This window comes from Vicia villosa, linkage group LG2, assembly GCF_029867415.1.
Source record: "Vicia villosa cultivar HV-30 ecotype Madison, WI linkage group LG2, Vvil1.0, whole genome shotgun sequence".
Lineage (NCBI taxonomy): Eukaryota > Viridiplantae > Streptophyta > Magnoliopsida > Fabales > Fabaceae > Vicia > Vicia villosa.
Genome location: NC_081181.1, coordinates 197,708,706 through 197,723,925, shown reverse-complemented (window position 1 = coordinate 197,723,925; position 15,220 = coordinate 197,708,706). Strand labels below are relative to the sequence as shown.

The 15,220-nt window shown below is 30.8% G+C and overlaps 1 protein-coding gene across 1 annotated transcript; it reads left to right on the top strand.

Annotated features, from left to right (window-relative positions):
- Positions 1 to 5,285: 5,285 nt before the first annotated feature.
- On the top strand, positions 5,286 to 6,387 carry LOC131647866 (protein FAF-like, chloroplastic). Its single transcript, XM_058917686.1, has one exon. It carries the CDS (start codon positions 5,367 to 5,369, stop codon positions 6,306 to 6,308), a length of 942 nt encoding a protein of 313 aa, XP_058773669.1. The 5' UTR covers positions 5,286 to 5,366; the 3' UTR covers positions 6,309 to 6,387.
- Positions 6,388 to 15,220: the final 8,833 nt, after the last annotated feature.

The window sequence follows — 15,220 nt, the reverse complement described above, 5'->3', positions numbered from 1 at the left end:
GGGGGATAAATCATAGAACTTTTCATATTTTAAGGGGGTAATCCAAAAAAAAAAATTAATAGGGGGGTAATCCGAACCTCGCCTATATGGCAGGGGGATAAATATCAATTATCCCAAAAATAAAATTATAAGAAAATGGAAGCAACACAAATAATTAAAGTTGTTAAATAAGTGGAGAAACTTTGAGATTTGATTGAGCAAATACCAATTATTATTTTGATGATATTGTTCACTTGAAGTCCATCTATCATTTGTAAAAGACGTGTAAATGATATGAGAAAAATTTATGCAATATTATGAAGTTTATGTTACAGGTTATATTTATCATTTTATCTCTCCTTGTAACTTCCAAGTGGTTATTTCATATCTCTCTTTCCTTCATATCTCTCTTTCCTATAACTTGTAGGTAGTTATTATAAGTGGAAGTTATTTAAATTAATACCTTGAATTGTAAAATATAGAGTAAATGAAGGATAATTATGGAATAGAAAATAGGCCAGACCAAATTTACGTATTCCCTTTATATATAGTTAAGATATAACTATATATAAAGGGAATACAACTTTTTAGACTGGCCTATTTTTATGACAATCTCTTTTCAAAAATTGATAAGAAAAACTACTCTTTAACTCCTTACATCCTTTCACAGCGATAACTCCCTCTTTCACTTTTAGAAGTTTATAGTAAAAACCATAGTTTTAAAAACCGGACCGGACCGGCCGGTCGGACCGGTTGAACCGGGAACCGGCCATATAACCGGTCTGGTTCAATTGTTGGATCGCCTATGTCATTGGACCGCTGAGAACCGGTGTAAACCGGTATAAACCGCTAAAAACCGGAAAACCGGTGGTTTTCTTAAACCGGCGGTTCAAATGTATTTTATTTTATTTTTTTAAAAAAGAACACTAAAACGGCGTCGTTTTTTAGTATAGACAACCATTGTTTCTTTTTTCATCAGAAACAACTGAGAGAAAAAAACAAGAACAAAACGCAAACATGCCGCCGCCGGTTTCTCTCCGCTGCACCACTGTCGGTTTCTCTCCGCTGCACCACCGCCGGTTTCTCTCTATTGCACCACTGTTGATTTCTATCACTACTCTTTTCTTTCTTTTCAACTTCAACAACATCATCATCACAGATTCTTAGTTTCAGGGAAGAAATAATTTTTGCAATACCCTTTAATGAGTTATGTTCAAATAAAGACTATAATTTTTTTCTCTGATGTCCTCGCTGTGTATGACCATCTAAATGTTTGGTTTTAGGGTTTTGTAAAGAGGGATTGGGTGAGTAAGTTGATTGGGGGTGTTAAGGGTATGGTTAAGATGGATTTTGTTCTTAGAATGGGGATGTGGAGATAGATTGTTAAGTGTGTTGTTTTAGACGTTGGTGGTTCTTTTTATAGGATTGTAGATGTTGATTATGATTGAAAATTACCATGTTGCTGGTGGTGTTTTTTTAAAGGTATTTTTACTTGAAATTTAAAATTTGTTATTCAATAATATTATTTTAACTTATATAAAGTAGACTGCACGAAGAAAACTTGTGTTTTGATGACACAAGTTAGGTATTTGTCTTTTTTATATCTTGTTTTATGTTTACGGATACACTGTTCTATTTTTATTTTGTATAATGTTCAAAAAAGTCAGAATCATTTTTATCTTTTAAAAAAGAAGGATTATTTATTGAGAGAAGATACAATGTATTTTCATTTCTTAGGACTTAATGCTTAAGTTGTCGATTTGTAATGAAATTCTCTAGTTAGATGTAATTAGGAATACATATTTTAACTATAACTATAGTTTTTGGGAAATATAGCATTTTATTTCATCTAACTTATCATATTTTCAAAAAAGATTTAAGTGTTAGTTATAATTTTTAGGGACCGAGTCATCCGGTTCGACCGGTTTTAAATCTATATAGTTTTATTGTATTGACCGGTCTATTTAACCGAGTTATCCGGTTTAATCCGGTTTGGTCATGCGGTTCGACCAATGACCCAGTGGTTCGACCAATGAACCAGTGACCCAGTATCCTCACCGGTTTGATGTCCGGTCCGGTTTTTAAAACACTGGTAAAAACTGCTCTTTTAACTTCTTATATTATTTAACAATGATAACATATCAAATCAAGTAGATATCATATGAGACAAGCGTAAATAAGACATACAATCACATGCAAATAATAACTGCTCTTTACTGCTCTATCTTTTTAAAAATAATATCTTAATTTTGTTAGAGAAGAAATTTTAATTTCTACTATTATTGTTACTTTTTATATGCTTATCTTGGTTGTAAATGTAATCACAAACTTAAATAATAGAAATAATATTAATGCTTCTAATAGTTCTTATTTAACAAAAAAAAATAAAATTATTGCTACTATAATTTTAATTTCTATATACTTATTTTCATTTTTTTGAGAAGAAACACATGTAAATGTAATTTAATTATTTTGATTTTATACTATTTGACTTTTTATATGACACTATTTTTAAATTCTATTAAATTGAGAGAATTGAGAGAGGTTTGAATTTTTAAATTCTATTAAATTGAGAGAGACTATTTTTAAATCTCAAAAACTTAATTGTTCGAATTTTTAAATTCTATTAAATTGAGAGAATTGAGAGAGGTTTGAATTTTTAAATTCTATTAAATTGAGAGAGACTATTTTTAAACCTCAAAAACTTAATTGTTCGAATTTTTAAATTCTATTAAATTGAGAGAGGTTTGAATTTTTAAATTCTATTAAATTGAGAGAGGTTTGAATTTTTAAATTCTATTAAATTGAGAGAGACTATTTTTAAACCTCAAAAAACTTAATTGTTCGAATTTTTAAATTCTATTGAGAGAGAGAGAGAGAGAGAGAGAGAGAGAGAGAGAGAGAGAGAGAGAGAGAGAGATGAGAGAGAGAGAGAGAGAGAGAGAGAGAGAGAGAGAGAGAGAGAGAGAGAGAGAGAGAAGAGAGAGAGAGAGAGAGTGAGAGATGAGAGAGAGAGAGAGAGAGAGAGAGAGAGAGAGGAGAGAGAGAGAGAGAGATGTATTAGCCTAATAAAAGAATTGGTGTGACATATGTGAAAGGAGAGAGAGAGAATAGAATGTTTAAATATATTGAAAATGTTTTTGATCATCATAATTTTTATTATACTAATCATGTTTAGATTATATTATTTGTAATGGGACGTATAACACAAACTTCCTAAAAAATGCGCTCTCTTTCTATAAAACTCTAATAGTTTAATATCAGAAAATAATAAAATTATTATATATAGATAAATTCACTAAAATAATTTTGACAAATGTATATTTATCATGTTGATTTTAATTCTACTAACTAATATTATTTTAGGAAGGGGATCGTACAATAAAAATTCCTTAAAAGATATACGCACGTTTATATTTTCCTGCTGTGCGCATTAAAAAAAGCGGACAGACGGGCACGGGAGTGCCCGTCTGAACGCTAGTATATATATATATATATATATATATATATATATATATATATATATATATATATATATATATATATAATATAGAGGAGGGTTATATTTACTCCAAGAGTAAGTGTTAAAGACTTACTCCAAATCTTAACCCTTGATTTTCATTAATCTAACGACTTTAATTGATTGATTACATAGAAAAATATTTCCAAAATAAGTAGATTAAATGATCAATTAAAACCGTTAGATTAATGAAAATCAAAGGTTAAGATTTGGAGTAAGTCTTTAACACTTACTCTTGGAGTAAATATATCTCTCCTCATATAATATATATATATATTGGAAATTTGTAGGAGAATTGTAGGAAAAATATAATTTATGTATTTTGCTGCGGGTTTGGGTTTGGGTGAAAAAACCCGAACCCAACGGGTGTGGACGTGGGTGTCATTCTGCCACCCGAACAGTCTTTGGGTTTGAGTTTGGGTTCAGGTGCCGATTTCGGGTGCGGATTTGGGTAGTGCAAAATCCGCACCCGACTTGACCCGTTGCCATCTCTACCTCTCAAAGTTAACATCCCCCAACTAGAAATTGTTAAACCTAAAAGACTTAGGACCTCGGAGCAAAGAAGAATACTTCAAAACTAACCGACACTGATTGGAGATATCTCGGGCCAAGGCTCAGAAGCTGCCATGTCCCTACTCTTCCTCCCATCTAGCAAAAAGAAGAACCAGATCCAACGTACTCATAGAAATCTCAATCGAATGGAACCAAGTAAACCTCCTTCTAGCATAGATAAATCCACCAAACTCATTATTACAATGAATGCACGAAACTCCATAGACTCTACAATATTCGATTCATGGGCTTCCTGGATGACCCTTTCCTCTCAGTACGACTAAAAACTGCATTAAAGTTTCCCAAAATACACCAGACTAAACCTGAGAGACTCACATGATCTCAAATCGAACATCCTCACATCATTCATTTCTCAGTCAAATATTAAACTAAATAATAAATTAATGAAAATTTCTCTTTTGAAAAAAACCCTTCACCCTGGCAACAAAATTTTCTGATTGCATTCCTGCTATTTAATACATGTTAGAACAATTTAAAACCTATTGACATCAAGTTTAAAAGTTTTCCTAAAAATACCAAAATTTAAGTTCGGCATTTTAGCAACAGTATCCAATGTTGTCCTACTCACAGAGTACGTGTGAAGATAGGAATGTCTAGTCATGCATGACCTTGTGGTGTTATTAAAGATGAAAAAGTACACATAAAAAAGGAAGAGCAAATAGACATAGACAATTCGACAAAGGATAATAGGTTCTCATTTCATTTTAGGCCAAATAGATTAGAAAGTGAATGTTGTCCACTCGATGTCTCTTTCTTTCTGTGTACAGAATTGAAAAATACTACACAAATAGGGACGGAACCATATGCTATATCTATTATACAAATTTTCCACCATAATTGGTCTGCCTTATGTCAATTGTTGTTCACCGTTCAGTACGGAGCCAAACTAGTGGACTCGTATTGGTCACTTCCAATTGTCTTCTCACTCAAATGTTGTCTTTACACAACAGATTTGGACCATGAAAAACATTATACTTGGACCTTTTTAACTAAAATAGATTAATAAAAATGTTTTTGCTGACATACACTTAGTAATTTTATAGAAAGAGTATTTTAAAAATTATAATTAAATATGGTTAAATATATCTTAAATGAATGTGGCTAACACACTCCTTCACAAAGAAATAAATATGGTTATGTAGATAAAACAACATAGTGGAAACCAAGAAATGGAATGTTGAGACAGATGAAGTAGCTTTTTGGCAGCTTATAAATACTCTTCAATTCATTACATCAAACAACCACAACCATTCTTCACTTCAGTTCTTTATCTTTTGCAACTATATCACTTCCAATGACAAAAACCGATTCCTCCCAACAACACTCTAACTCAAATGATCAATTGGATATATGGAGTTCAATTTTGAACCAAAAGAACAAAGATGAAGCTTCACAATCAAAACCCAGTCCATATATTCACCCACTTGTGAAAAAATCAAAAAGTTATTTAAGTGAAAAGAGTCTTGAAATTTGCACAGAGAGCCTTGGATCAGAAACTGGCTCAGATGGTTTCTCGTCTTCTTACACACCATCATCATCATCATCCGAGGATACTAACTCAGAGGATGATGGAAAAATGAAAACATGTTATAGTGATGATAATCCAAAACTCATCAACAATCATTCTTTGAAGAATAAGAAAAAGCCTTGGTGTATTCCTCCTCCACTCCCTTCACTGGGTAGTCAAAGTCAACAACTTCAAATGAGGTCCCACCGTGACCATGGAAGATTGTTTTTGTTCCTACAAGTTGTGTCGGTTCCTTCACAAAACAACTTCATCGCTACGAGACAAAATGGTCGCCTTATTCTTACGTTTGCTATTCATGAAGAAGAAGAAATTATTGAAGAAGAAGAGAGTGTTATAGAGCAACCAAATGCTTGTAGTTTTGAATTAGCGGGGAATAAGAAAGTTAAGAGTCCAAAATGGTCAGAAAAGTTCAACTTAGTGACAAATTTTAAGGATGTTAAACTGGTACAACATGATTCGTTGCCACGGTCATTGTCTTTGATCAATACATATCAATACTATTCGCGAATCAAAACTACGGAAAATGTTGATTCTCTAATTCTCAATGATGAAGAAAATAGAAATACCAACGAGGTTGTTGTTTCTGGGAAGATGAATATTTATCATGTTTTTTCACAAGAGGTGTTGGTTCAGAATATGAAGTTTTGCAAGGATTCTAGAACTACAACGTCTTTTCTTTTCTGGGACCCCTGTTGCATTGCTACCTGAATCTTTTGTTTTCTCTCCTTTAAGTTCCACTAATTTTAGTTATATATAGTTTTGCAAGGATTATCGTATTTATATTATGTTCACATATTAAATCTCTCATTTAAATTTTTAAGAGTTTGTATTGATATAACTACGACCATGGTTTTAAATTGCGGTTGCGGCTGCGGATGCGGTTGCGGTTGCGGTCATTGCGCTTGTTGCGATGCGCATTGCAGCCGTTGCGGCATGAATTTTTAAAAGGAAGTGTTTGAAATATTATATTGAAAAACACTTAATGTTGTGGTTTTTCATTATATAAGAAGTAAATTGAGTTTTAGAATTCTAATATATTGATTTTTGATGAAAATACTTAAAAAAAACATGATTAAAATTGTCCGATGGGGTTCCTAATGCATCCGGAAGCGAGACTTTAAAATCACACCGCAATTGCGGTCCGATGCGGTTGCGGAGGCAACCGCATCCGCAATATTGCGGGTGCAATTGCGGTTGCGGACCGCAATTTAAAACCATGACTACGACAGCATAAATCCGTCTAACTCTAACTCTCTAAGTAGGAGTCTTAGGAAGGCATCCGAGAACATCTCATAAACAATGGTAGTGGGTTAGAGCGACTTCAAACAAAGTAAAAAAAGTATAATATCGAAGTTTATTATTTAGAATATTTCGTCTCTACAGGTCTCAAGCTTAAAAGTGGCCTCGAAAAAATATTCCGTCCATGTGTGACTCATGTTTGAGGGGCTGTGTAAATGTCTGACTTTTAAATTAGTCTCTGAAAAACATTCCGTCCCTATGCGACTCATGATTGAAAAACTATGTACCTTTAAATCTATTTGAAATAGAGGGATTTAAAAGCGCGGTAAAGAATACAAGCCTAGGTAATGGGTCGAGATGTAGGAAGAAGTCGGAAGAACCCGCCCCAAATTAAAAAGAGTTTGCCCATGATAACAAGACCAAGTTAAATTTTGGAAATAGGTCGGGCTGTAGGACGAAATAGAAAGGGTCTGCCCCAAGAGCATGTCCCAAGTTAACAAGAGTTTGCCTAAGACTAGCGAGACTTCACCTATAATAGTAAGACTCGGTTAGCCCGACTAGAAGTAAGGATGTTCATTGCTTCGAAAAAATTTGATCCAAACCGTGGTGTTTTGGTCAGACATATTTTAGGTCGGGTACGAAAACCGAATCAAATCAGTGAAACTTGATGGTAATTGATTCGGCAACATATTATATTTCTAAAATTCTACCCGTGAACCCGTCTACCCGAACCAACCATATTAATTCATATATCTTATATCATTATATTATGAAAACTAGTATAAGATATTTCAGTTTAAGAAAAAAAATAAATGTCATTTGTGACATTCATAACATATTATTATGAAAAATTAATTGATGTAAATTAGATATTTTTTAAAAATATTTTTGCACATTTGTTTCTAAATGTCTCTGGAGTTCAAAAATGCATGAACATAAACGAGTGTGAGTAACACACCTTTGTAGAAGACAACTATTTGTCCACCTAAAATTTTAAGATGATAGGAAAGTGAATTCTCCTACTTAAAATACTCAAGTCATTACATTCATATCTAGTGTAAGACTATTTTTCCCATAATACTCACACTTATTATATTCTCAACAATTATACATAATTCTAGTCTGAAATTATATCTCCAAACTTGTATATGATATATTTCAAGATAAATATCCAAAAACTATGATACTTCAAAACAAAACAAAACAGACACAATAAAAACAAAATTTCAAAACCACAACAACTTGATAAATAAATTACTGTAACTTGAGATGACGAAACTAACCAAAAAAAGAGAGCAATGGAACAATTTGAAACGTGTCCATTGTCCTAGTCCGAGAGTACGTGTGAAGATAGGAATGACATGTCATGCATGAGCTTGTGGTGGCAATAAGTTACCTTTTATAGAAAAATACACATAAAAGTGAATAATCAAATAAACACAAAAGTACTGAAAAATGATGCTAAACATAGATTCTCATGTTAGGACAAAATATTATGGATTAGGTAGTGAATGTTGTCCACAAAGACAGAATCATATCCACACCCATTCATATTTCCCACAAGAATTTGTCTCCCTTATGTTATGCCAATTGTTTAGTACGGAACTCAAGTAGTGGCCTCAATTCATTCTGTTGCCCCTTTCATGTTGGTCACTTCACCTACTTCAATTGTCCTTTTACATAAAAAGATTTGGATCAAGACATATTTTGAAATTAGACCTTTTTAAATAAAATGTATTAATATAAAATATTTGGAACTTTTATCCGTTCATCTACCTCTTGTCTTAAAATTAAATAGTTTTAATTTTAAGTTGATTTTCTAATAAAACTTTTACATCTACGATATAAATAATTTTCAATGTTTCAAAGTTTCTATCATAATAACTTTTTTGAAAGCATTTATTACAATATCACGAATCATGTCTTCTAAAGTATCATTTATAAATTCATCATCTTCAAATGTATGTGATAGAGAATTCTTTCTTGCCACTAATATATTTTTCTTTTGATGTTTTTTCGTATTAAAACAATTTTTACAAGGACACCAAAAAATCTCATTATTATTATGAAGATTTTTTCAACAAAATCAAGAAATTGTATCACTCCATTCTCACACTCTTTATTTAATCTATTGACTTTCATCCAACTACAACCCATAATCACATAAAATTTCTTAAAATAAAATATAAAAAAACCAACAAAATAGTAAACAGGGCCGGCCCAATCGGCCCGGAGGCCCGTTCAAATTTTAAAAATAAGATTAAATTTACGAAAAATACAATTTTAAAAATTATGATTTTACACATGTTTTTTTAAAAATGATATAAAATGATTGATGCTGAAAAATAAATTATTAATTTACACCTATTTTTTAAAAAATAGGTGTAAAATTTATTATTTTTGTAATTAAAAAAAAAATATTTGGGCCCCTCAAAATTTGAGGCCCAGTGTTGCAGCTCATGCTGCACATGGGGAAGGCCGGCCCTGATAGTAAACAACATGACAAACTCAAAATAATAACAACAACAAATATGAACAATAATAAGAATAACAACAAACAAGAGCAACAACAATGATGAAGAACGTGTACGTACCAAAAATATGGTGCGAGACTAAAAAAAGTATTAGTTCTTTTGTTCTTCATTTCTCTTTGCAGAAAAATGATGTTCTTTCGTTGGCTGAAGAAGAATGATGCTCTTTTTGCTAGGATTCAAAAAGTGAATTAGTTAGACTTAACATTAACTCTGAGGGAATAAAGAATTTTTATTTTGGTTTTATTAAAAACTGAGGGAAAAATATTAGATAGTATCCGATATAAAAAATAAATGCGCCTTTTTAGTTTCTAAGGAATAAAAAATTAGATAGTTTTTATCTCGGTTTATTTGAAAATCGAAGTATAATATCCGATATAAAATCTATAAAAAATTAAAGTGTTTTTTTTCTTCTAAATAATACATAAAATTGTAGGAGTTGAGAATTAAAGCTCAAACCATGAGTAAACTATTTATGTCGATTTTGCTAAAAACCAAGGGAAAAATTAATTATTTTCTTATAAATAAAACATCATGATCTGTCAGTACCTATACCCTTGATTTTTTATTATTCGAGATGAAAGTTTTATCATAAACAATAATATTTATAGTAGTAAATAATAATCCAATACATACTAGTACGATTTAATACAAAAAAAGATAAGCACACCGGGGACTAACCTTCTAAAAAAGTGAATATTTTATGTCAAGAATCCACAACATTCAACTTCCAATGTCTTCACCAACCTTTAATAGAAATGGTACACTTCACTTTAAATGCTTGTGTCAAATGACCTCACAAATATATACACACTGCATTGAGTTCAACACTGTCTTTCCTTCTCAAAATCGCCTTTAAGTTTGATTTTCAGATTCCCTAGCAATTTTCGGCTTGATTTCTAGGGTTCTTGAGAAGCAATTTAAATTTCAAGGGTTCTCAATTATGATTGTCGTTTATATATTTTTTTCAGCTATGTTATAAAATTAGGGACTTAAAGCCATTTTTCTAGAGATCATTTCTTTTTGAGTTAAGGCCATTAATCCACATTTGCAACCCATTCAAAATCTAATCAACCAACTTTCATAAAAATTGATCATTTCATATGCCATGTCATCTCTTATTAGTTGGATTTGATGGTAAGACTTAATTTTATGAATGGAAAAATAAAAAGACAACGAGCGAATATTTTTAAAAGATTAAAACTAAATATTTAGAGGCAAAATACATATTTACTATTTTAAAAAATATTTGTCACAAATGATTAATAAAAATTTTGTAATAAAAATACAAAGACAGGCAGGGCCGGCCCAACACATCTCGAGGTCTAAGGCAAAATTTAAAATTAAATATTTTTAATATAATAAAAATATTCTTTTAAAATTAATATATTTTAGATGTTTAAAGATATAAAGTCATTAAATTATCATAGTTAATTTCATTTAATATTTTATTTTAATTGATAATAAAACTAACTCATCTAAATACTCTTCTCAATATTTAAAAAAATCATAATTAAAAACAATGTCAAAAATGTTAAAAAATATTTAATCAAATCTCCTATTATATTAAAAAACTCAAAAATTATTTTATACACATTTGAAATTTAAATTAACAAATCAAACAATAATATTATTAATATATATAATTTGTTATTATTTAATTGATATATATAACATAATTTAAAAACTTATTTTTTTAAAAATAATTAAAACATTATATAAATATACAATTAAAATGTGAGGCCCTAGGCGGTAGCCTTGGTGGCCTACTCCTAGGGCCGGCCCTGAAGACAGGGTTATATATTCACTTAATTAAAAGGTATTATTTTCTTGGTTCGATCATGTGATCCAAATTCGAAGGTCATACCAGTTGGAAGAATTACTAAACCTATGTTTTAGGCAAAAACATTGGACGATTATCCTATAGCAATAACCACGCTGCATTACATGTCAATGATTTAACGGGTCTTGATAAAAAAAAAAAGGTGAAACACATCATTTCAGACATTCAATTCATTATCACTTATACAATACTTTTGATTTTATTCATTAACTTAAACATTGAAGTGCTAACGTTATAAATCCACTTTTCTTCGTCATATTGAAAAGGAAAATGCTTATTAGTAAGAAAGTGGAAAAATAAGAAATGCAAGAATAGATATTAACCATCCATTATCACCATAACCTCATGATCCCTATTAAAAAGGAAGTTAAATTTAAAATTAATTTAAAATTTACCACTAAAATAGTGACACATACCCATTCTTGCATTTTTTCTTCAAATTGCTTCGTACTAAATAGCACTACTCTATTGAAAATAATGTTTCACCGCAAAGAAACACAATTTCACAATTTCATCTTTCATTTCTAGTTCCAATTTCCCCACTTTCATCTTTGGTTTATAATTAGCAATCGAATGGCAAGGATCTTGACTTTTCCACCTGCCAAAAGAAACAAGCTATTATTGTGCTGCTATTGCCAAATTATAGATACAAAATATAGAAATCGGTTTCTTTTTTGGGTCCCAAATATGTATTATGAACAAAAGGGATTGTCTATAGAGCAAATGAATAAATTAAATATATGGTTGAGCTCATTCCTAAGAAATAGTCCTTTCACATCATCTATATTTTAAACCACTAGAAAATGGGAAATTTCTAAGAACAAATTCTTCTAATTGTTTCTTGCTTTAACATTTATAGGTAATATTCTTACAATAATTCCTACATTGTCAAGGATCCCATTCCAAAACATAATTTAACTCAAACACTATACACCCTCACGTAATCTTCCACTATATATTGTCCTTTTGAAAGTTGAAAACTAGTATTCAAGCGATTCTCCATTTGTTCAAAGACACGAAGCCAATTATGAAAACAAAAGTGTAATCAATAGTACAACATATATAAAATATAAAATATCGAATAGAGCCACTATGGCTGTCACACTTTCATGAATTAATGTTCATAGTTGTTGAAAAGTTTTCAGAGGTCATCAATTAAGCTTAACTTAATTAACTTAACATAGGATTGACAGAATCCAACCAAAGGTGAAATCACCCAATTATTGATCACAATGATGTTGATTATGCTAAATACATGGTCAATAATTAGTTAATATGTTCAAGTGATTAGTACCACATATTTTTCATATGCTTGTGAATATTATATGTGCTTAATTAATAAAAAATGATAGATGAGTATGGTTATCCATTCATTTCTATTTTGTACAAGTAAGCATCTGAAAAGTGAAAATCCGGATTCCCACTATTTAAATTTTCATGACAGGTCAACTCCAATTATATCCATTACATTGTGAACAAATTAACTTTTTTTAATGGAAGAATATACAAATTTAAATAAATTTAATTTGTTATGTATGACTTAATTTAATGATTATTTAGTCACAATTCGAAGACGGATATATAAGTGTTGTCATATATGTTGAGGTATTGTTATATATTCTTCAATTAGAAGAAAAGTATTACTTATTGACCAACATTAGAAGAAATATCAATAATTAGGGGTATTTAAAACTAAATAAACCTAATAAAAAATCGCAAATTAAATCAAATTAAATCGAAATTGCAAAAATTCATATTTGGTTCAGATTTGTTTGGGTCATCTTTTAACAAAACGACACGGTTCGGTTCAGTTTGCGGTTTGTATTTTGTAAACCGAACCAAATTGAATCAAACTGCATTATGTTACAACCTAACTTTTACTTAACTCACATCCAACCCGAACTTAAACCTATTATACTTTAAACCATATGATTACGAACAATTTTCTCATTACTCATATGATTTCAGTCTCAATCTTCTCAAATCTCTAATAACATTATCGAGTCTTCTTTGTCACATACATATTTTTCTCTTCTTCTCTAATCTCTACTCTCTTATATTCTCTCTTTTTTACCTTCTCATTTTTATGCAAATGCTCTCTATTTCAATTTCGTTTTTATTGCACATCTTCTTCCCTAATCTCTCGTCTCTTCTAATTTTTTTTGTTTCATTATAATAATTTTTATATTTTTTTATGCTATTTTTTATGTTTATTATTCCACTTTTGTTTAATTTAATTTGTACATATTAAATGGAAAGTTGTTGTCAAAATATGACATGTTTTGTTGTTATTTGATAGTGTATGAATGTCTAAATACAAAGTTATGTTGTCATATCTATATAAGTATGTATGGCTCAATAAAATATTTGTAAAAAATCGAACCAACCGAATCAAATCGCATTCGTTTGATTTGGTTTGCTTCGATTTTTTTCTAAAAACCAACCAAACCAAACCAAATCGCACAATTTTTTCTTGTAGTTCAGATAATTTTTTTGTTAAAACTACCTAAACCGCATCACGAACATCCCTATCAACATTCGACCACAATTCCAAACCATCATATCGAGAGGCATGTTTTGAGATTGAATTGTATAAAATTTAAAATGGACCGAATCAACTACCAAATACCACAACAATAATTTTTTACCCAACACAATTATTTACACCAAATTCACCACTCTTTTAAGACAGCTACCGCACAACCATTAGAACATCAACTCAAATAATAAGACAACACAAATTTTAATACATTGACAACGAATTAAATTTCGAAAGCATGACAATTGATCTAGATTTCTTAGATAGGATGTGAGACTATATTTTTTCTGATGAAGACATATGAAGACATGAAGACTTTTTCTCAAGCACCACAACAAGATCAATAAAGGCATCAATGTCAAATAGCACCTCACCAGTATAGAATCGGAAGTCACTTTGAAAGACCTCGTCGATAATATTAAAAATTATTTAAAAAATTGTAATACGATTTTAATCATATTAAATTACTATTTTATTTATTGAATGATTAAGCATTTAATTATATTAAATAATAATTTGAAACTAAATTGGATGTCTCATGATCCATACAATTTGTAAATCCATATTCTCCTACAAGGATCCCTTTAAGTCATTAATGCATCGAGCTACTTTTCTGTTCTCTGATTCTCCCAATTCATTACACTCAAGTAAACGCAGAAACTCAGCTGTTTATTTTGTTACATTTCTCTTTTCCTGAACACACTTAATATACATCTAATAAAGAATATACTCATAATTCCCAGGTAGAACCCACTTTAGCATCAACTGTTTCATTCTTCGCCAAGATCTAACCGGCCCTTTTCTCTGCCTCTGTCTCTGGACAACAAGCTTAGCCCATCAGACAATAGCATTACTTTTATGCCCAATCGCTCCATCTTAAATTGCTTATTATGAGGGACGCCCATAATGTCAAAGAACTTGTCGACGTTGATCTTCCAATCTAGAAACTCCCCCACTCTAATCGTTCCATAGAATAATGAAATATCAACCTTCACTCAATGATCTTGGTTAAGTCGATTCACATGATCAACTATCTTTTCCTCGTAGGGTTCTTCTTCTTCTTCTTCAGAACTAGAAATTTTCAGTAATAACATCATGATGATTGTTTTTACCCCGCAGAACCCTAACTTGTTCTCCTCCTCTGTCTCTTTGTTGATTCCTATTGTTGTTTGCATTGTTCACCTGATTTGTTAAATTCTCCATCTGTTAAGTCAAAGTAGTTACAGTCACGGTAAAATCCAAGGTAATTCCCTTAAGATTTGTTCGGGTCACCAGATGATCCGCCATGTTTATCAAGCTACAAAAAGAACACAATTGCAAGTGACGCGGTCAGAAATTCTAGGGAATAGCAAACACTAAACCTAGAATGAAAACACATGATTGCAAGCGCAAAACTTGTCAGATAAGCTCTGAAATCCTCCGAATAAAGAAAATACTGAATTTTATTAAGATCAGAGATAATCTTGAC